The 20,942-nt window shown below is 47.3% G+C and overlaps 1 protein-coding gene across 1 annotated transcript in view; it reads right to left on the bottom strand.

The window, feature by feature from the left end:
- Positions 1–20,038, bottom strand: part of CDCP1 (CUB domain containing protein 1) — a 58,124-nt gene extending 38,086 nt beyond the window's left edge. Inside the window, exon 1 of the mRNA XM_082638675.1 lies at positions 19,767–20,038. Coding sequence (XP_082494801.1) covers positions 19,767–19,848 — 82 coding nt within the window. The 5' untranslated portion in view covers positions 19,849–20,038. The remainder of the gene's footprint in view (positions 1–19,766) is intronic.
- Positions 20,039–20,942: the final 904 nt, after the last annotated feature.

Genomic DNA, 20,942 nt, shown 5'->3' with positions numbered 1-20,942 from the left:
CAGGTTTGCAAAATCCAATTTGTTAAATTGTGGATGCACATATCATGAGAGCTGGAGGAAGGGACACCAGCAGAAGGGCCGGCGATTCACCCTTCCACCCTGCATCCACCCCGTGGGGACACTCACACCATTTGCATGATTTCTCCCGCCTACTCCCTGCAGGAGGCAATTGCTGAATTCACAGAAGTTGAATGTACATTTGCCTGTCTGTCTACTCCATCAGGCCCCATCAGATAGTCAGCAATTTGAGGGCACCAAGAAAGGTCAAGGTACGCTGAAGATGCTGAGGTCAGCCATTAACTGTCTGGGGGTGGTCAAGGAAGATTTCACAGAGGAAACTTAAGATGGGTCTAGAAAAATGAATAAGGAGTTTGCCAATAGAGAAACAGGTGTCGGAAGGATAGGTAGAGAGAAGGCAGCGGCAAAGTCACAGGTGTGAAGAAGACAGCTTCCTTATAGCCACTCTAGGGAGTTTGGTTTGGCCAGAGGGCAAGGAAATGCGGGTAGAGGAGGCTGGAGACAGGGGAAGGGGCCAGGCTAGGAAGGAGCTTGGTTGCTGCCATGGAGTTTGGGCTTCACCCAGTGGGACCAGCATATCTTAGCAGCTTTGTGTAGTAGTAAAGAGCTTAGAGTCTAGAATCTGACTGCCTGGGATCAATTCCTGGCTTGGTACCACTTACCAGCTGTGTCCTGTTGGGCATATTCCTTAGCTTCTCTGTGCCTTACTTTCCTTACCTGCAAACGGGGGTAATAATGGAATTCTCGTAAGGACTAAATGAGTTAGTACCTATGAAGTGCTTAGAACGCTGCCAGTAGTCAATCGATGTTAGCGGTTATTGTTGATATTAGTAATGATAGATAGCACATTTCAACTACTGCTACTGGGGCAGTACTGCTGGGGCGCTGTTGAAGGGTGTTAAGTAGGGAAACAACTGTAGCAGCAACTAGGCTCTCAATCTAAAGCCCAGAGTCCTGGCTGGCTGGGCTGGACTCAGGGCGAGGCAGGTAAGGTGCCTAGGGGCAAACTTCATCACACTCAGGATTATGCAAGTGTGAGTGCTTCCTTAAATTTTCCACACCACCCCTGCCCTGGCCTGGCCCTGCCCACCGACTATTAAGGTCCTTCTACATGTGTTGATTCATGTGACTCCAGCATCCCTTTGAAGCTCAGAGAAGTGACTTCAAGTCCCTGTTTGCTGAGCTCAGGAGGCAGCTGGGAGATTCTGGTTTGACCTCAGCTCACTTGCCCTCCCCACCTCCCCAGGGTACCACACTGAGCTGCCCTCCCGGAAGCTGCCAAAGCTGGTGGAATCAACGAGCAGAAGGGGAGGAAGTGCTGTCATTGTTATGAAGTACTTGGAGTCGTTGGCTGACATGGAGGGCCTGAGCATCAGCACCAACGTAACCCATCTGAATGGGGCCTGCTGTGACGAGGGGGTGCCAGACTCTCACACTACCAAAGTCGGAGTGTTATTAATCCAGTGGACCTGGGGCAGCAAGGCCTGCAGGCTGTGGAGGAATAAATGGTGTAGACACGCTAAATCTCTTTGACCAGGTCTGTTTACAGACTGGTAAACCGAGGGGAAAGTATCACCAATGGCAGGAAGACCAGCCTTCTGCTCTGCCTGGAAATAGTTAATTTCCCACATTCACATCAAAAAGAACCACAAGGCAAGTTGCTGTTTCAGAAACCAATCTGCCTTTCTTGGATGAGAAGCCTTTGGAGTCTAGATACCAGGCCAGTCTTAATAATAACACTGAGTACTTAGTATGTGCAGGGTCCATGCTTGCACTTGATAAGAATTTATAAATGCCCACAGCCACCCCACAGAGCAGGTTCTAATGTTAATCCACATTTTAAAGATGACGAAACCGAGGCTCAGAGAGGGCAAGTAACTTGCCCAGGCATGTATGATTAGTAAGAGGCAGGGCCAGATTTGTGCCCGAGCAGCCTGACACTGGAGACCAGCACATGAAAAATGGCTCGTCAGCAGAGCCAGCCCTGCCCAGGGAATTCCACACATGGCCAGGAGCCTTGTGATGAGACAGGCCTATTATCATCAACAGTCAATCAAAACGGAATAAAACATTTCCCAGCTGCTGGCTCTCTAGGGAATTTCCAGGATATCAAAAGGGAAAGGTATTTGTTTAAAATGCACTTTGTTTAAATAGGCGCTTCGTTTAAAAATAATTTGAAAATGTGGTTTGAATTTAAACTGAAGATTTAAAGTTCCCCAGAATTCAAAATGTCTGGGGCCTGGTTCTTCTTTTGTGTGATATTTTTGGGCAGCATCTCTAGGCAAGGACCTGCGAAAGGGAACCTGGCGTGTTTGGCCGTCGATGGCTCTGTAGCTTTGTGAGACTTGCCTGGGGACTGTTGGCATGGGAGGCAAGTGGCCAAGTTGGTGGCAGAGGAAAAGCAGCCATAATTCTGGAACAAAGCACTGGGTATAAAGGGCTAGTGCCAGGTCTTGGAAGGAAAGCATCCTCCAGAAGCCCCTGCCCGAGGGGCTCACTTCTCAAGGCCACTGTCAGTGAGATTCATGGGCGAAATCACACCTGTGTTTAGGAGAATTCCCCAAACCCCCATCTCCTGAATTTCCTTCCCCTTTACTTGGGCTGCAAGAATCCCAACCCAGACCTCTGTTTGGCTTGGCAGGAAATGCCTCCTCCTGGAAAGAGACTCCCACCTGTCCTTCCAGGTATTTGAGCTGTAAAGCTGTTAGTTCATTGGTTTGGAGATCAGGCAGAACCTGACTGAGAAGGCACACCAATGCTCCCCCATAACCCTGTCCCCCTCCCCACTCCACCCACCTTACTCCCCTGGCTGGCTTGGGAAAAGCAGCCTCTTGCGGTAGCAAGGCAAATCTTTTTTCATTCTCTTTCTTGGAAGTAAAGGGAAGTGGGCTGATGGCTGCCCACACAGCATCCCCACAGAGAAGTTGAGTGTGGGGGCTAGGCCAAGCTGGGGGGATTCTTCAGGCTATTGTTGGAAGTATGGAGGAACAGGAGGTGACAGGACAGGGGATCATGCCATGCCCCAGCCCCGAACAGCATGTGCACCTCCCAAGCGAAGAACTAGCCTGCCATTCCATCACGAGAGCTTCATAGGCTCTTTAAAGGACAGGGCCACATTTTAAGCCCATATACTAAAAACACTGCAATAGTCAGTTAACACACCAGAAAGGATTGAACATCGACTACAGTTATAAATAAAGGGCCTGGGGGTGACCAAGTGCAACCCTGCATCAGGGTGAACTGGGACCCAGGCCTGCACTGGCAGAGCAGGGGTCAGGGCAGGGAAGAAGGCGCAGGAGGAGGACCAGGGCACGCACAACGGAAGCGGAAGGCCCGAAGACAACTTGGTGCTGTGATTGCAATGAAGGCTGACTCAGGCCACATGACTCAAGGTAATGGTGAGCTGCTCTCCAGGCCGGGTGCCAGCATATAGAGATGCACAAGGCTGGGCCCAGCTTCGGGGAGTCACATACACGGACCTCAGAACTCAAAGGACATCATGTTCTCACCCCTTCAGTGAGAGACCCATGGTTCCCTTTAAAATAGTTTACTATTTCCATAGCTCTGAGAACAATCACAGAGGACAATAAAGTTCAAAGAGCAATTTTAAATAAAAGGAACCATGGGCATTCTTAGTCAATCTGACTTGTTGGAATAGTTTATCAAAACAGGGACCGTTGTGTCCATCCATTCACTCCCTATTCTTAATTCCCAAACTCCCTAGGAAAGAAATTTATATGCAATGATGCAAGTTAATTTTCTAAAGTAACTGAATGATTCTCCAAAGCGGACACTAGCGATCAACTGTCTGCAGGGCTTGTGCTTTGAATTACTTTTTAAAGTGGTGATGGGTTTGCAGGGAGCCATCCAAACCTTCTGTTGTATCTTTCCCTTTTATGATCAAAGACACATGCCATATTGGAGACGTATGTTAGAGATGCATAACGAGGTCATGGGCCCTGTCTGGGCCACAATCTGAAGCAAATGAACACATCTATGTATAAACCCCTCTGGGACTGTGGCCATTTTAAGGCTTCTTGCCGCGATAAGACGCGGCATTTCACTCCACATGGAATGGAATTGTACTGGGTGGAGGGATGATTTCAAAGAGGCTCACAGAAGTAGAGAAATCTGCATAATAAGAGACTTTGCGCGTGGGAATTGCAGAATTAAACAACAAATATAACTGAGTTTATGACCACAGCAAATAAGTCAGGATGATATGCTAAATTGCCACAGGGCCAGTGTAAATCACATTAACATTTTATGAAATGTTAAAAAGATTCATTTTGCCAGACCTTGAAGTGTGAGTCATGATGAACTTGAAAGTCACTGAGGATCACAAGGACAGATGGGGAAGAACCAAAGGAGCAGAGTTAAAAAACCCATCTGTATGTGTGCTCAGGGACACGAACAGAATGAGGGGCCTTCCCCTTCTCCGTCTGCCAGAAGTTCAGAAGTTACTGAAATCCCCATTTCTTTAGTGTTCCCTGAGTCCTTTGCCAATGGTCTCACCTTGCCATCAGAGATTAGCTGTTCAAGTTCCTCTGATAAAAAGCTAGCAGGGAGATGGTTAAATAAGAATCTACAGGGCTTCCCTGATGGCGCAGTGGTTGAGAGTCCGCCTGCCGATGCAGGGGTCACGGGTTTGTGCCCCGGTCCGGGATGATCCCACATGCCGCGGAGCGGCTGGGACCGTGAGCCATGGCCGCTGAGCCTGCGCGTCCGGAACCTGTGCTCCGCAACGGGAGAGGCCACAGCAGTGAGAGGCCCGCGTACCGCAAAAAAAAAAAAAAAAAAAAAAAAAAATCTACACACATCAGGCCTAACTGCTGCTTCTTCTTCTTTTTTTAAAAATAGATTTTATTTATTTATTTTTGGCTGCGTTGGGTCTTCCGTTGCTGTGTGCGGGCTTTCTCTAGTTGCCGCGAGCAGGGGCTGCTCTTTGTTGCGGTGCGAAGGGCTTCTCACTGCAGTGGCTTCTTTTGTCGCGGAGCACAAGCTCTAGGCGCGCAGGCTTCAGTAGTTGTGGCACACAGGCTTAGTTCCTCCGTGGCATGTGGAATCCTCCTGGACCAGGGCTCAAACCCATGTCCCCTGCATTGGCAGGCGGATTCTTAACCACTGCACTACCAGGGAAGCCCTAGGTCTAACTGCTTCTTAACTGCAGAGACCCAACCTCCTGATCACTTAGGGGGACAGGATTGGGAAGTATGGGCCAGCCCTATCCCAGGGGCCAGGGCTGCAGCCAACTGGGAATACATCCTTCTGTTTAAACCTCTTGTTTTAGGGAGTAGGGGTTAGTACCTTTTGTTGTTGTTATCTCCAGCAATCTTTTAATATTTTTATTTAAATTTTTTTTCTTCCAGCTTTATTGAGATATAATTGACATACAGCACTGTGTAAGTTTAAGGTGTAGAATGTAATGATTTGACTTACACGCATCATGAAATGATCACCATGATAAGTCTAGTTACCATTGTTTCCAGCAATCTTAAAGGCAGGGGTGGGGGTGGGGGTGGGGGTGATCCATCCACATAGCCTGACTTGGAGAGTAAGTCTTTGAATGAAGCTCTCTCAAACGACCATGGGCCAGTCAGTACAGTGATTCCTCCGGCAAACCATGTAGCCCCATGGTAAAACAGGTCAGCAAAGGAAGCCTGCACACTCTAGGAGATATTTGGGGCCAGACAGACACATGCTTTCTTCATCCAGAGGGGTCAGGACAGCCCCCAGGAGGTGTCATGTCAATGAGGAGGGCCATTATGGAAGGTACTATGTCAACAAGGATGGTCGTTATGGAAGGTGTATGTCCACGAGGATTGCTGTTACAGAAGGTATTAACATGGGAGGCGTTAGATCAATAAGAATGGACATTATAGGTGTTCAGCCATCACGGATGAAATTATATCAACAAGGATGATCATTATGGAGGCCATCAACTAGGATGGCCGCTGTTGGCACCTGGACAGTGCCAGTGGTGGCACTAGCTAATGATCTTAAGATAATTATGCCATAAATTCAGGGAGGTGAAAAACTGAATTGAGGGACCAAGAATGCTGAGCTAGGGGTTTTGAAGAGGCTGGCTCCAAGGCACATTGTGCCTGCAGGAGGAAGAAAAAAGTAGATGCTTATTCCTGAAAGGGAGAGAGGCTGTGGTTCAGAGCACTTTCCCTTTCATGACCCGTATTCCTTCCTCACAGCAGGAGTTGGTCCTGCTGCTAAGTGCTATTGCCAAGGAAGGAAGAGAAGGATGGGAACAAAACTCAGTTAGAAAATCCCAGAGTAATGAGGCATTTAATCGTCATGCAAACTACATTCTGCGGGCTTCCCTGGTGGCGCAGTGGTTGAGAGTCCGCCTGCCGATGCATGGGACACGGGTTTGTGCCCCGATCTGGGAAGATCCCACATGCCGTGGAGCGGCTGGGCCCGTGAGCCATGGCCGCTGAGCCTGCGCATCTGGAGCCTGTGCTCCGCAACGGGAGAGGCCACAACAGTGAGAGGCCCGCGTACCGGAAAAAAAAAAAAAAAACTACATTCTACTTCGCGCCTATAGCTGGTCTCCAGTCATGAATCATACATTGAAGGATTACTCTTCATTACATTTTTCCAGATAGAGGATCACTTTGCAAGTTGTCTTTTCAGAGATGGCGGGAGAACACTTTTATTTTATTTATTTATTTATTTTACTGGGGTATAGTTGTTTCACAATGTTGTGTTAGATTCCACTGTACAGTGAAGTGGAGTTCCCCGTGCTATACATCAGGTTCTTATTAGTTATTTATTTTATACGTATTAGTGTATATATGTCAATCCCAATCTCCCAATTCATCCCAGCCCTTGGTGTCCGTACATTTGTTCTCTACATCTGTGTCTCTATTTCTGCGTTGCAAACCAGTTCATTTCTATCACTTTTCTAGATTCTACATACATGCGTTAATATATGATATTTGCTTTTCTCTTTCTGGATTCCTTCACTCTGTATGACAGTCTCTAGGTCCATCCACATCTCTACAAATGACCCAACACTTTTAAATATCAAAACAACACCATGGGATTACTGGTGATGAATGACAGAGCCGTACTTCTGTTCCAGGGCCTATCTTAGGGTTTTGCTATGATGATCCACAGACCTCAGACACCAGAACACCTGTCCTCCTCCTTCTCTTTTCCTGCCTGTGGAAGGTATTCTCCATCCCCAACCTTTATTGCAGTTCTCATACATACATCTTTTGCTGTACTTACCACACTGGATATTGTCTCAAACTCAAAGGCTTTCAGGGCCTAGGCAGGTAATATAAACGAGAAGAGCCAACATAGTGAGGAGGCTCTTTATTGAATCAGAGGGTACATGCTCTACTAAATATATTGTAATTCAGCTTTTTTCAAAACACATCAAACAGAACTGGGCTAAGGCCCTCAGGCCACCCATTTGTACCTCCTGGTTTACATGTTTGAATCCCTTCTGGGTGGTGAGTCCCCAGAGAGCAAGGGACTAGGGTTTTCTACATCTGAATGTCCAGCATCCAGCACAAGGGGCCTCCAACATCTGGGGAATGAATGGAATCTGTTACCAAATAACCCAAGACTAGGCTAGGTCTTTTCAAGACAGTCTAGGCAAAAATCAGATTCTCTAGGCCTGCTCAGTGCTAGGCCCTAAAAGTGGATAGGGGGGTGGGAAATGCAACAAATTGTTTTTCAAGAAAAGCTGCTCCAGGTGGAGAAGGCAGTTTTGGTCATTAGTTCCTTGATTCCCAGTGACTTAATACTTCTACTCCATCCCTTCTACACAACCAAATTCTTGCAGGAAGCATCTGTAGACTTTTTTGAAGACAGAATCATTGCTATACCCATAGCTGGCTTTAAGTTGTTTTTTTTTTTAATTTAAAACTATTTTTAAGACAAAACTGTGGTGATAGAAGGCAAATCAATGGTTTCCAGGGGCCAAAGGGCAGGGACTGCCTGCAAAGGGGTCTGGAGGAACTTTGCAGGGTGATTGAAACGTTGTACCACCTGACAGCACTCATCAAATAGTGCAGTTGAGTGGTGAATTTTATGGTATGTACATTATATTTCAATAAAGTTGAAAAATATATTTTACTTTTTTTTTTTTTTTTTCTTTCTTTTTGCGGTATGCGGGCCTCTCACTGTTGTGGCCTCTCCCGTTGCGGAGCACAGGCTCCGGATGCGCAGGCCCAGCGGCCATGGCTCACGGGCCCAGCCGCTCCGCGGCATATGGGATCCTCCCAGACTGGGGCACGAACCCGTATCCCCTGCATCGGCAGGCGGACTCTCAACCACTGCGCCACCAGGGAGGCCCTATTTTACTTTTAGATAAAAAATACATGAAGCACAAAGTAAAATATGTAAGCATATCTCTATAAGGCACCCCTATGTTATTTCATTTCACTTTCCCAAAGGGTGGCATACCATCCTCACTGTTCTGAATCTTGTGTTTTCCCCTCAAGAGTATATCTGGGGGGGTTATGACATGTCAGTACACCGAGAGCCACCCCATTCTTTTATTTATTTATTTATTTTTTAAAATGTTTGTCTTTGTTTGGAAATATAGGTGGGTCAGCTGGACTTTGTCCCCATCCTCCCTCAATCAATAGTGTCCCCCACTTCCTGGAGGTAGAGGTGTGACCCTTATTTCCATGTGAGCTTCATCCTCTTTTTTTTTTTTTTTGCAGTACGCGGGCCTCTCACTGTTGTGGTGTCTCCCATTGTGGAGCATAGGCTCTGGACACGCAGGCTCCGCGGCCATGGCTCCCGGGCCCAGCCGCTCCGCGGCATGTGGGACCCTCCCCGGCCGGGGCACGAACCCGTGTCCCCTGCATCGGCAGGCAGACTCTCAACCACCGCGCCACCAGCGAAGTCCCCACCCCATTCTTTTAAATGGCTGTGTAGCATTCCACTGTTTGGATGTACCATCATTAATTTAACCAGTCTTCTAATCATGGACATTTGGCTTGTTTCCAGTCTCCAGTCACCAGGGGAAGGAGAAGAAGATGCTTATCTGGAGTTTCAAGGTGCCAGTGGGACACACCTTCCTTGGTGTCCTACGATCCTGGCTGGAACTGGAATTGTATTCCCACAGAAGCAGAGACCAGGGAGGCTGGAAGATGTTATTTCAAGGGTTTGGCTGCATTGTGTTGGGATAGGCTTCTGCAAAATGACCCAAGCACTGTCTACAATTTGAAAAAAACGTCTTCTTTGTTGTGATAAGTTGAGAACTTGCTCCTGACAGCCCAGGGCTGAAGTGCCTGATAAGCCTGTCAGCAACTTCAGGGCAGTTGAGCAATCCTCCACCTCTCAGCAGGGATGAAAGCAGGGTCCCTGCCAGACTCCACGGAATATCCAGCTCTGGTTTCATGGCCTGGCACACTCCAGCCCAGTCTCGGTTTATGACACCTGCTCACAAGGACAACTGTAATCTTCAGAAGCCCACTGGGAAGTTCTTTTCACTTCTCATGTGTAATTGGGCCTGATGTTTAAGTTATATAAAACTGGTCTGGTCAGTTCCTTGGCTAAAAGGAAATGTGTGTGTTTGTGCGTGCGCTGGTGCTCACCTGCAAACAATTTTTTAAAACACGTTCTAGTGTCATTGAGAACAATTTCTTGCAGTTTTTAACCCAGCAGCTTCGATTCTAGGAGCTTCCCCTTCCTCATAAGGGTCCAAAGCTGACCGCACTGGGATAGTGGCTGAAGCACAGCATGTAGTAGCAGAGGCTGAAACAACCAAAATGTCTCCCAAAAGCAACCTGGTTACACAGACAACGGCCCGGCAGTTTGGTCCATGTTGTCTGCTGCTGAAAATTTCAATGCTCTTCTTGGGCTCAACTCAAATAATCAAAGTAATAACAATTAAGTGAGGAATCTGTTCGAGGCTGGACACTGTGCTGAGTGATTTACAGATGTTATTTTCATTGGGTCTATGCCTCGAAGATACTCCAAGGCCCCACTCCAGTGAGACTTGTCAGCAGGGCGGTTGGTGGTAAAGATAGCCCATCACCACAGGCTGAGTCCTCCCGAGACAGTGTCCCCAGCTGTCCAGGGCCTCCAGCATAGTGTAGACTTCTAGCAGGAGCAGCAGCATTTGATAACTTCACCCTCTGTGCTGCTGGCTCTTGGACTCTCCTCCGTGGCCGGTGTGCCACTGTGCACCAGAGTCAAGCGTCTGTCTGGGTCCAGGAGATGCCCTTCACACTCAGGGGCTTCATCTCACCATCTTTGCATCCTCCATGATGTCCTGGGACCTCGCACCAAATGTTTGTGAGTTGTTAAAAAACGTTTCAGGCAAACATCCTTGTTTGAAATACTTGATGTCCCCACCACCAGCTCAATGATGGAAGATAAAGCATCTGCTTGAAGGAATCTGGCACGTGCCTGGACATACACCATCCTAGCCCAGCTCCCAGCTGGACCACAAATTGTCAAGTGTTGAGAAGTCTCCTCATGGCTCCAAGCATTGTGTGACATTACTTGGAGATGGCCAAGTGGGCAGACCCCAAAACAAAAACAACAGCCTGACTTGAACTCTGTGTAATTTTTGGATGCAGAAAGTTGATGAACTCAATTCTGGAGACTGTCTTTTATTGTCCCAGCCAAAGACAGCAGGTAGGCACCCATAAGTTTTTTACAGAAGTGGCACATTTCCCCCAGAATGCTTTGATTGTCTGCCATTGAGGGTAGGGAATGTTTGCACTTCACTTAAAACAAAGAAAGTTATACCATTTGTGCTCATAGAACAGTTATAATTTGTTTTGTCAAAGTATTTCCGAATTTATTATTTAAAGATGTTCACAGTCTAGGGTGAGGTGGTTAATGGCCTCATAGTATACTGTTGAGCTGCATTTCCATCTGGCAGAATGGATGGCCTGTCCAAGAGTACAGCCTCTCCCTGGCAAAGTCAGACTAACACGGCTCTCAGTGGTGCCCTTGGCTTGGGCTGTACTCAAGAGAGAACTGAAGAGTGCAGATTATTTTTTAAGTACAGTAACTGAAGAAAGAACTTTAAATTTTATAAAAGTTTGTGAAGTATATGTCTGTAAAACAAATTCTGATTTTCTACTCTATTCTATCACAAATTCAGTATTACTGTTTAGAGAAATCCAAACCAAACGAACCAAGCTGGGATATTGTGAAGCAATGTGGTTCACATGGGAGAATGTGCAGGACAATACAAAGTCCTCGTCATGATCATCAATGGCTACCAGCAAACCATCCTTCACGCAGGAGGGCTCTGCTGGCTACACTGTAGGCCAGATACTTCTGGTGTAACTTCTTCCTTCCAGTCTTTTTTCCTATGACTAGAGTCACACTGTACATACACACATTACTTTACACCTTGCTTCTTTCACTGTATCGCGATCATTTTCTAGTTTTTCCCTTGCAAGTACCCAGGAGTGGGGTTGCATTCCCGAAAACCCACCCACACCCCCATCCACTTCCTCCTGGAAGTGGACCAGCAGAGACTTATGAGCATGTTCTACAGAATGAAGATCCTGGGCCCTGGGGTGAGGAAGAGAACCCAGACCACCAAGAAGGTGTCTTCCACACCCTGAAGGGACACAGAAAGCTGTGGCTCCATCTGTCAATCCACACTTTCTTTTTTCTACTTTCTAGTTTTCCCAGTCCACACACGCAGTCACTGGGACCGTGCTTCCCTCCTCCTCCTCTTCTGTCTGATTTGCATCAGATTTGGAGCCAGAAGACCTGGGCTTTAGACCTTTTTGCCCTTGCCACCTTCTCACAGTGACCTGAAGAAGTCATCTAATGTCTATAAGCTCGTACCCTCTCCTAGAAGGAACTGGCCTTGACCTGGATTATCCATTTGTTTATTCCACAGATATTTATTAAGTGCCTGCTATATGCCAAGCACCATTCCAGCCACTTCCCTAATGGGGATTGGATATGACCCTGTCCGAGCTCTTCCAATAGCTCGGGGGTCTCCAGAAGATCCACAAATCAGCTCTGATGTAAATCAGCTCATAAGACATTAGGGCTGGTGGTTCCTCTGCACGGTCCAAGCCCCTACATGAAAGACTGGAAAACTGAGGTCTAAGGAGACAGGGCAACTTTTCCCAAGGCATAAGGCTAACTGTTGACAAGACTTGAAGTTAGAACCAGGTGTCCTGACCCTTAAGTCTGGCACTCCTACCACTCTGCCCGCGACAACGATGACTTCTTCCTGGGTTCCCATCTATACTACATTTCAGTCTCCCTTTCAGTTGGCTAGAGCCATGCCACTGAGTTCTAGTCAACAGAGTGGCAGCAGAAGTGATATGAAACAAATTCCATTCCTGGACCATAAAACCCTCCATGTAAGACCCTCTCCTGCTCTTTTATCTTCTTTTTTTTTTTTTTTTTTTTTGCTGTACGCGGGCCTCTCACTGCTGTGGCCTCTCCCGTTGCGGAGCACAGGCTCCGGACACACAGGCCCCGCGGCCACGGCTCGCGGGCCCAGCCGCTCCGCGGCATGTGGGATCTTCCGGGATCGGGGCACGAACCCGTGTCCCCTGCATCGGCAGGCGGACTCTCAACCACTGCGCCACCAGGGAAGCCCCTCTTTTATCTTCTATCAGTTTGATATGGATGAACACAGAAGCCACACTTCTTGAAGATGGTGGAGTCAGAAAGTGGAAGGAGCCTGGGTCCCCATATCACTGCTTGGAGGAGATCCCCTGTTTAGGACCTTCTGTGAGTAAGAAATAAACATCTATTGCGTTTGAGCCATTAGACACATCTGGGTCTCTGTTATAGCAGCTCAAAGGGTGTTACACCTTAACTATTATACTTATCAAGGTAAAAAGTCACAAAGAATTAATCAGTCCTCAATGCAAACATGAGGAGCTATCAGAGGGCAAGCCTGTCTTCATCCTTCTCAATACACAGTGCTCATGGCATTCTGATCACGGAACTGAAAGTAAATATTTGAAAGGAAATTCAAAATATTTCCCTTGCCTAAAGTTTATGATTAGTTTCAACTGGAAAGAATAAAGAAAGGAGTAAATTGCAGCCTGGGGTGGTTAAGAGCCTGTACTCTGAAACGAGACTGCCCAGATTTACAGATGGCACTACCACCTATTAGCTGGGCTCTTGGGCAAGTTACTTCCCCTATTACTCACTTTCTTCTATTTGACATTTTCTGTACAAACCCTTTGACCCAGTAACTCCTCATCCAGGAATTTCACTTACAGATAAACTTGTCCATATACCCAACAAAGTCAGCTGCAAAGATGGTCAGTGAGGCTCTGTTCATAGCAACAGAAGATTGGAAACAATCCATTAACAAGTGGCTGGTTAAATATAATATGATGCTCCCATGACAAGGAATATTATGCAGCTGTCAAAAAGCATGACCGTTCCGTATGTTCTGGTATGGAGTTAGAACCAAGATGGATTGCTACATGAAAAAAATCAAGACGCATATGGGACACATCCTATACTATATACTATATTTGTGCTCCGTTTTGTGTAAAGAAGGGAGGCATGTATATCTGTAAACTTGTACATGCTCAGGAACAATGCACAAGAAACCACAGCTGCCTCTGGGAGGAGGCCTGAGGTCAGAGGTAGAAGGGGACATACTCCCCTCTCCCCCCCACAGATCATTTTGTACTATTTGAAATTTTGTTACCATGTACAGGTAATTATTTTTCTAAGCACAGTTTTTATATTGTTTACATATTAAAAACATATACACATTACCATATGATCCAGCTATCCCACTTCTGGGTATTTATCCAAAGATACAAACACACTAATTCTAAAAGATACATGTACCCAGATATTCATGCAGCATTATTTATAATAGTTAACATATGGAAACAACCTAAATGCCCACCGATGGAAGAATGGATAAAAAAGATGTGATATATATATATAGATAGATAGATAGATAGATAGATACGCACACACAGACACAAACAATGGAATATTACTCAGATCTTGCCATTTGCGATAACATGGATGAACCTTGAGGGTATTATGCTAACAGATGGAGGAAGTCAAATACTGTATGATTTCACATATATGTGGAACATAAAAAACAAACAAACAAAAAACAAAATAAATGAACAAACCAAACAAAAACAAACATGTAGATTCAAAGAACAGAGTAGTGATTACCAGAGGGGAAGGGACGGGGTCGGGGGTGGGGAGGCGCGAATGTGTAAAATGGGATCAACTGCACGGTGACAGACGGAAAATAAATTTTTGGTGATGAGCACGCCGTAGGGTATACATAAGCTGAAATACAATGCTGTACACATGAAACTTATACAATGTTATAAACCAATGTGACCTCAAAAAAAAACATTTTAAAAACACACACTCCTAGAACAAATATGAACACAGCACTCAGTGTTGGTTGATTTTTCAAAAAATGAAAGAAAATTTCTGGAGTGCAGACATTGTCTCTAAGATGACCAGCAAATGCTGTCTTTAGGAGTCCCACTGTGCACTGTGCACACTGGTGACAGAAGCTGAGTTCTGAAGTTAGGCTACCTGGGCTACCATCTCAGCATCACTACATACTTGCTGGGTAGCCCTGGGCAAGTTACTTCACCTTTCTGTGCCCCTCTATTCAGGGGCTTATAGGAGTACTTGCTTGAGGCTGGAGAGCTAAATGACTAGCAGGTCTACTCAAGAACGCCTCCTGGATTTACATTTTCACAAGAGAAAACAGCTGAGTTTTTATTACTCAAACATTGTGTCATCTATCACAGTTATTTTTGGCCAATGTCTATTTAGGAAATATGTATATTTACATCTCCAAACACAACACAACATTTGGAAAAAAATGTATGTTGCAAACACAATAGGCAGAATGTGAGGATCTGGTGGAGATGCCGCGACTGCCAACAAAAGGGGTGCAGGAAGCTATTACACACAAATCAACTGTCTGTGAAGAGCCACATACAGTAAACGGTCTGGCAATCCAGAAGGGATGTCATGCATTTTACATTTAATAGAATTGGTTGTTAATTATATATGGGTATCTTCTGGTGTTTCATTATGCTTTTGGAAACTGTTGGGGGTTTGTGTTTTGTGCAGTGGGTTTTTATAGTTTGTCCCACATGAAATAATGAGATGTAGGGCATCAGTTAGTGTTTTCATGCAGAATGTCTGGTTTTTAGGGATGAATTACTGATGTTAAGTGGGAGATGCTTACACGTAAAATACTCAGAAGAGTGGCTGGCACAGAGCAGAAGCTCAATATGTGTTAGGTATTACAAGTAGTAGTTAGTAATTAATAAAACAACAAAAACAAAGAAACAAAAAACTTGTATACTGAATACAAACCCAAGGCTACAAAGAGGTGAGGAAGGGGACTTGGGTCTCCTTGCTGGTTTCTCTAAAATGTTGCCAGCTGCCCAGGAGAAGGTGATGGGCTAATTACAAGGTTGTAGGAAGTGGTTTGAAATATTTTGATTGTGGAATAATTTTTATAATTTAGAATGATAATTAAGGGTTGTGAACTTTTCTTAATCACCCAGGTGGAGAGCCTTAGCTATGGCTCCCCCATATCACGCCCCATTGTTCTACCCATCTTGACCTCAATCACGGATCCTTCTGACCAGCAAACTCCCCTTCTCCTCCATCCAAATCAAAGTCAGCACCACTGAGCAAAATCGAAGGTGAGGCTTGTGTTATAAGCCAAGGGACTCAGTTCTGGGTTTTTGTTTTTAGCAAAAAAAGTGCTGCTGGACTATTAGTACCACCTAGCTGGGGCGCTCCTAAGATTCCTGAATACCCACCAACACCGTTCAGACCCTGCTTGCTGATCTAGAGGGAGGAATGCTTCTCCCATAGTTGCTAGTGAAATAACAATGATGACAGCCCAGAGGAGTGTGGGAAAAAGGCATTCATACTCTGTTGGCAGGAAGGTACACCAGGACAACAGGACAAGCTACCCACAGGGCAACATGGACATGTGTATCCAAAACCTTAACCTCTTCTCCACTCTTCATCCCAGCAATTCTATTTCCAGAATTTTAGTCGGACAAAATAGTCAAGAATGTGCAGAACAATATAGCCACAGGAACACATTCTCAGATATATCAAAATGGGATAATCCAGCTGACACTATTTTATAATCTTAGCAACGCAAAGACAATATCACTCATGTCATTATAGAATCTGTGCTATATAATTCTTAACGTCTTTTCACTGAACAGACCCCTATTGTTGGACATGTTCTATTTTTTTAAAGCTTTTTTAAAATATATATATTTATTTTATTTATTTTTGGCTGCGTTGGGTCTTCCTTGTTGCACGTGGGCTTCCTCTAGTTGCAGTGAATGGGGACTACTCTTCATTGTGGTGCGCGGGCTTCTCACTATGGTGGCTTCTCTTGTTGTGGAGCAGGGGCTCTAGGCGCACGGGCTTCAGTAGTTGCAGTACGCAGGCTCAGTAGTTGTGGCTCGCGGGCTCTAGAGCACAAGCTCGGTAGTTGTGGCACACGGGCTTAGTTGCTCCGTAACATGTGGGATTTTCCTGGACCAGGGATCGAACCTGTGTCCCCTGCGTTGGCAGGCAGATTCTCAACCACTGCGCCACGAGGGAAACTCTGGACATGTTCTATTTTTAGTAGGAAAAATTGAAAGCTATCTAAATGTCCACCAATAGGGGACTAGTTAAAGCTATACAAAGAGATGGTCCCATTTTTGGTTTTACACACACACAAATTGTGTGCCAAAATGACCAAGGTGGTTTGCTCACAGATATTTTGTTATATTTGTTGCCAATTTTTCTACAATAATTATATATATATTACTTAAAACATTTAAATAATTTCAACTTCCTTTTGCCACATTGATAGCCTGGGAGAACCCCTAGAAGAATGTCGGGGGGCAGGGTACAGTCATCGCAGACAAAATGGTAACATATGAAGTGACCCTTGAGGCTGATGCGTCAGCACCCGGACACATGTCTACAGCCAGCAGAGAAACAGTCTGTGTGGGTGTGGGGGTTAGAGGTGGGGGGAGGACTCATCAGTTCTGCCAGTTACACATTTGAATGTGAAAAATGATGAACACACACACTCACCCAGGGTGAGTGAACACGTCATTTGATGCCTACTCATATTTTTGGCAAGAAACAATGGCAGCAAGAATGGGGTCACTGACCCAGACTCTGGTACTTGAGTGGTTCTTGGAAAGCCACTAAGTTGAGGTTTTTCTTTCTTTCTTTCTTTCTTTTTTTAAAATGTTATCCTACTTGAATCTCTTAGACTAAACTTTTTAAAAAAACAAATAAATTTATTTATTTATTTATTTTTGACTGTGTTGGGCTTTCGTTGCTGCGCACAGGCTTTCTCTAGTTGTGGTGAGCAGCAGCTGCTCTTCGTTGCAGTGGGTGGGCTTCTCATTGCAGTGGCTTCTCTTTTTGCAGAGCACGGGCCCTAGGCTCGTGGGCTTCAGTAGTAGTGGCACGTGGGCTCAGTAGTTGTGGCGCATGGGCTTAGTTGCTCCGTGGCATGTGGGATCTTCCACAACCAGGGCTCAAATCTGTGTCCCCTGCATTGGCAGGCAGATTCTTAACCACTGCACCACCAGGGAAGTCCCTAAGTTGAGGTTTTAACAAGGCTATTTTAACTTAACCAGTCTTTCATTCTTAGAAGTGGGAGAGCTGGTGGGAATACCAAACTCAAACAAACACACCCCACCAAGATGCAAACTTTCCTTTACTCTTCATCTCTGCAGTGACACCAACATCATTTTCACTCTGCAGAGTCTTAAGAGAGTTCAGGGCTTTATAAAATAAATCCACTGTGCTAGGCTCTCTGGTTCTCTCCATCTTTTCAGGACAGACTCTACTAACTTCTCGAAGGCCTCCACCAGTTAGATCAACCCCAAGACTTTGAGCAAAGCAAATGTACTCTGTGACTGCTCCAACCACAAAGGGATAACCTTTAGTTCAGCCCAGAGATGTGGCCTCACAGGTCCACTTCCTAAGACCACAGGAAAGATTTAAGAAGGTAAAATGGGAAAGTTCCTGGGCTTCCCTGTACCTATACAATGAACCAAGAGACACGGCTCCAACAGTCAAGAACTTCCTGGAAAGAACAGACTCCACTGCAGCCACGGGAGACCAAAATGGCAGCCTCTCCAGGCCACAGGGAGGAATCAGACATGTAACAGAAGCCAGTTCAGGATAGGCTGTCACAGTTGTCAGTAATGCACTGATGCTCGATTTACACCATACTCTTACTGGAGGAGTTCTCAACTGTTATCACAGACAACCATCACAGACAACCGGAAACATCTCAGACAATTCCCGAGTTTCAAGACAGCTCCCAAGTGTGATGGGCACACTTTTTTTCTCACACATACATTTACACCTATTTTCATTAGCTAAATTACTCTTTATTCTTTTTTTTTTTTTGCGGTACGCAGGCTTCTCACTGTTGTGGCCTCTCCCGTTGCGGAGCACAGGCTCCGGACGCGCAGGCTCAGCGGCCATGGCTCACGGGCCCAGCCGCTCCGGGGCATGTGGGATCTTCCCGAACTGGGGCACGAACCCATGTCCCCTGCATCGGCAGGCGGACTCTCAACCACTGCGCCACCAGGGAAGCCCCTACTCTTTATTCTTAAACTGACTTTTTCTAAAAGGGAATCTTGAAAACTCAGTCCAAATTACAATAAACACAGTAAATATTTTCCATGTCCCATCTTCTGTGCAGTAATATGTCACCTCACTGCTGTTGGAGAAAAGAACCAGGAAGCTTTCCTGTCTGGGATTTGTCATGATGGCAATTGCCGGAACGCCCAAGTTCAACTCATCTGCTTAGATTGATTCTTTAACTTAATTTCCTCTAATTTACCTGCCTGCCAAACACAAACGTCCCCTTAGATGCAGCAAAGGGTAATCAAAAACCCAAATCGCTTCCTGGATAGCTCTTTTAAAAACACAAAAGTTGTACTAGTCTCAGGAAAGGCCTCAAATCAAGTTCCTTCATGAAGAGACCAATATGGTTTTAATGCTTCCAGGGCCCACAGGGCACCTCCTCGTAGGCCCAGGTAGCTGGGATGTGGCGGTCCCTGCCCCCCACCGGAACTCGGAATTCCCACACAACTGTGGACCGCCCCCTCTGCCGACCCCCTTCCGCTGTCCAGGTCAACTACCCACAGGTGCGAGGGGCGGGGGCGTGCAGAGCCTCCGCGGCGCAGAAGTGCTTTCATTTTTGGATTAATGTTCCTAAACTTCGGGAGAGCGAAAAAGGAGCGGACGGACAGGGGGAAAGGTGAGAAAAAAGGTGGGATGTCGTGGCGCCAAACCACCGTTTTCTCGCCCCGTCTTTCTGGCCCAGGCGCTGAGGTAGAGGGTGCGCCAGAGAGGGAAGTTCCCTCCTCACGCCCAGCCCGGCGCCATCAATAATCCAGGTAGAGCCCCCGAGCGCGCGGCGCGCCACCTCAGCGAGGTTCCCCGGGCCTGGCTTCCGCGCGCCCTTCCCTCCTTCTTCTCTGGCGGCGCCCGGCTCGTGGCCCCGACCACCGCAGTGCTCCCCGCTCCGGGACACCTCCACTTGCCGCGGTCTGAGCCCTGGGCGAGGTCGCGCGGAATCCAGGAGGGTACGGCCACCACTCCCGACGGGGCACGCCCCGGAGCCGGGCTTCCGGGGGGCCCCAGCCGTCTGTGCCCCCCGCCCGCGCCGCCCCCGCCCCACCGTGGCGGGCGGTGTAGACCCTCAAAGCCCAGTGCCCCCTCAGCGCTCCGCGCACTGGCAGCGCCGCACTCACCCCCTCCGCGGGCCAGGCACGCAGCGCCCAGCAGCAGGACCCCCAACAGTCCGACCGTGACCCTGCAGTTCAGGTCGGCCATGGCTCCGTGGCGCCTCGGTGTCGGCGGGGAAAGCGAATGTGGCCCGTGATTCGGAGCGGCGGCCGCGGGCGCCCGAACCTGGCACGGGCTCCTGTTAGTTCCGTCCCGTCTAGCTCACCTGAGCGCGGGGCGGACTGGCCCTGGCTCCGCCTAGCGCCGCGGGAGCCCGAGCTGGCTGGGTCAGTCCCCTCCTCCCTTTCCTCCTCCCCTTCCTGCCTCTACACCCGCCTCTCTAGTCCAGAGCAGTGGGACCTGTAGCCACCTTCCGGGGCCTAGCTGCCGCCCCTCTCCAGACTTTGTCTACAGGCGCGAAGGTCGCCCTTGGGGAACCCAGTCAGGCCTCCTTTTATTTTCCGGGCGACAAAGGAGGCCACTGTGCCGCCCATTTTTCCGGGGGATCATGTCTATGGATCACTCAAGCCCTGGCTTCTGCCTCTGCTTCCTGATTTGGGCTGGAGGCTTGCTGGACTTTAACGCCGGTGCTACAGCTACTCTTTGCAAAACTGTGAGCCTGAAGCCAACTCCAGGCACTTCACAGACAGTATTTCTAATGCGCACAGCAACCCTTCCATGTAACAGTTGAAACATTTACTGAGTCACTCAACCTGCCCAAGGTCACCAGGCCAGTTAGTAATTTATGGAGGCAGGATTTGATAACCCCTGAAGGGGTTTCCACAAATGGGGCTGCTTTGTAACATTTTTGAAGAGTGAATGAATGAGTGAATAAATGCATGAGCCTGGAGAGGGCGAAGAGAAGAAACCTGAACAGGTCCACAGAGGCCCCTTCCTTGAGTTGTGAATAGTATGTATGGTACTAGCGTGAGGCATTTACTCCAGTCGTTGGGCTGTAAATCAATGGCGCTGGGTATCTTTCCCTTCTCCCAGCTGCTGGTGTGCCATCTTTCTCTGATTTCCAAGGTCCTATGGATTCTCCTTACCCCCTGCAGACCACACACCATGTCCAGGGTCACAGGGCCACAAGGAGAGGCAGTGGATGGTTCAGGGACTCTCAGCTAGCAGACCAAGATTCTGCCAAAATGACTCCAAGGGCCCCCCGGGTCTGTCTGTGCCAGTGGGCAGCCAGAGGCTGGGCC

The sequence above is a fragment of the Mesoplodon mirus genome (genome assembly GCF_964341445.2).
Source record: "Mesoplodon mirus genome assembly, chromosome: 12".
NCBI lineage: Eukaryota > Metazoa > Chordata > Mammalia > Artiodactyla > Ziphiidae > Mesoplodon > Mesoplodon mirus.
The sequence above is the reverse complement of the archived record's forward strand: the minus strand, read 5'-3'. Positions and strand labels throughout refer to the sequence as shown.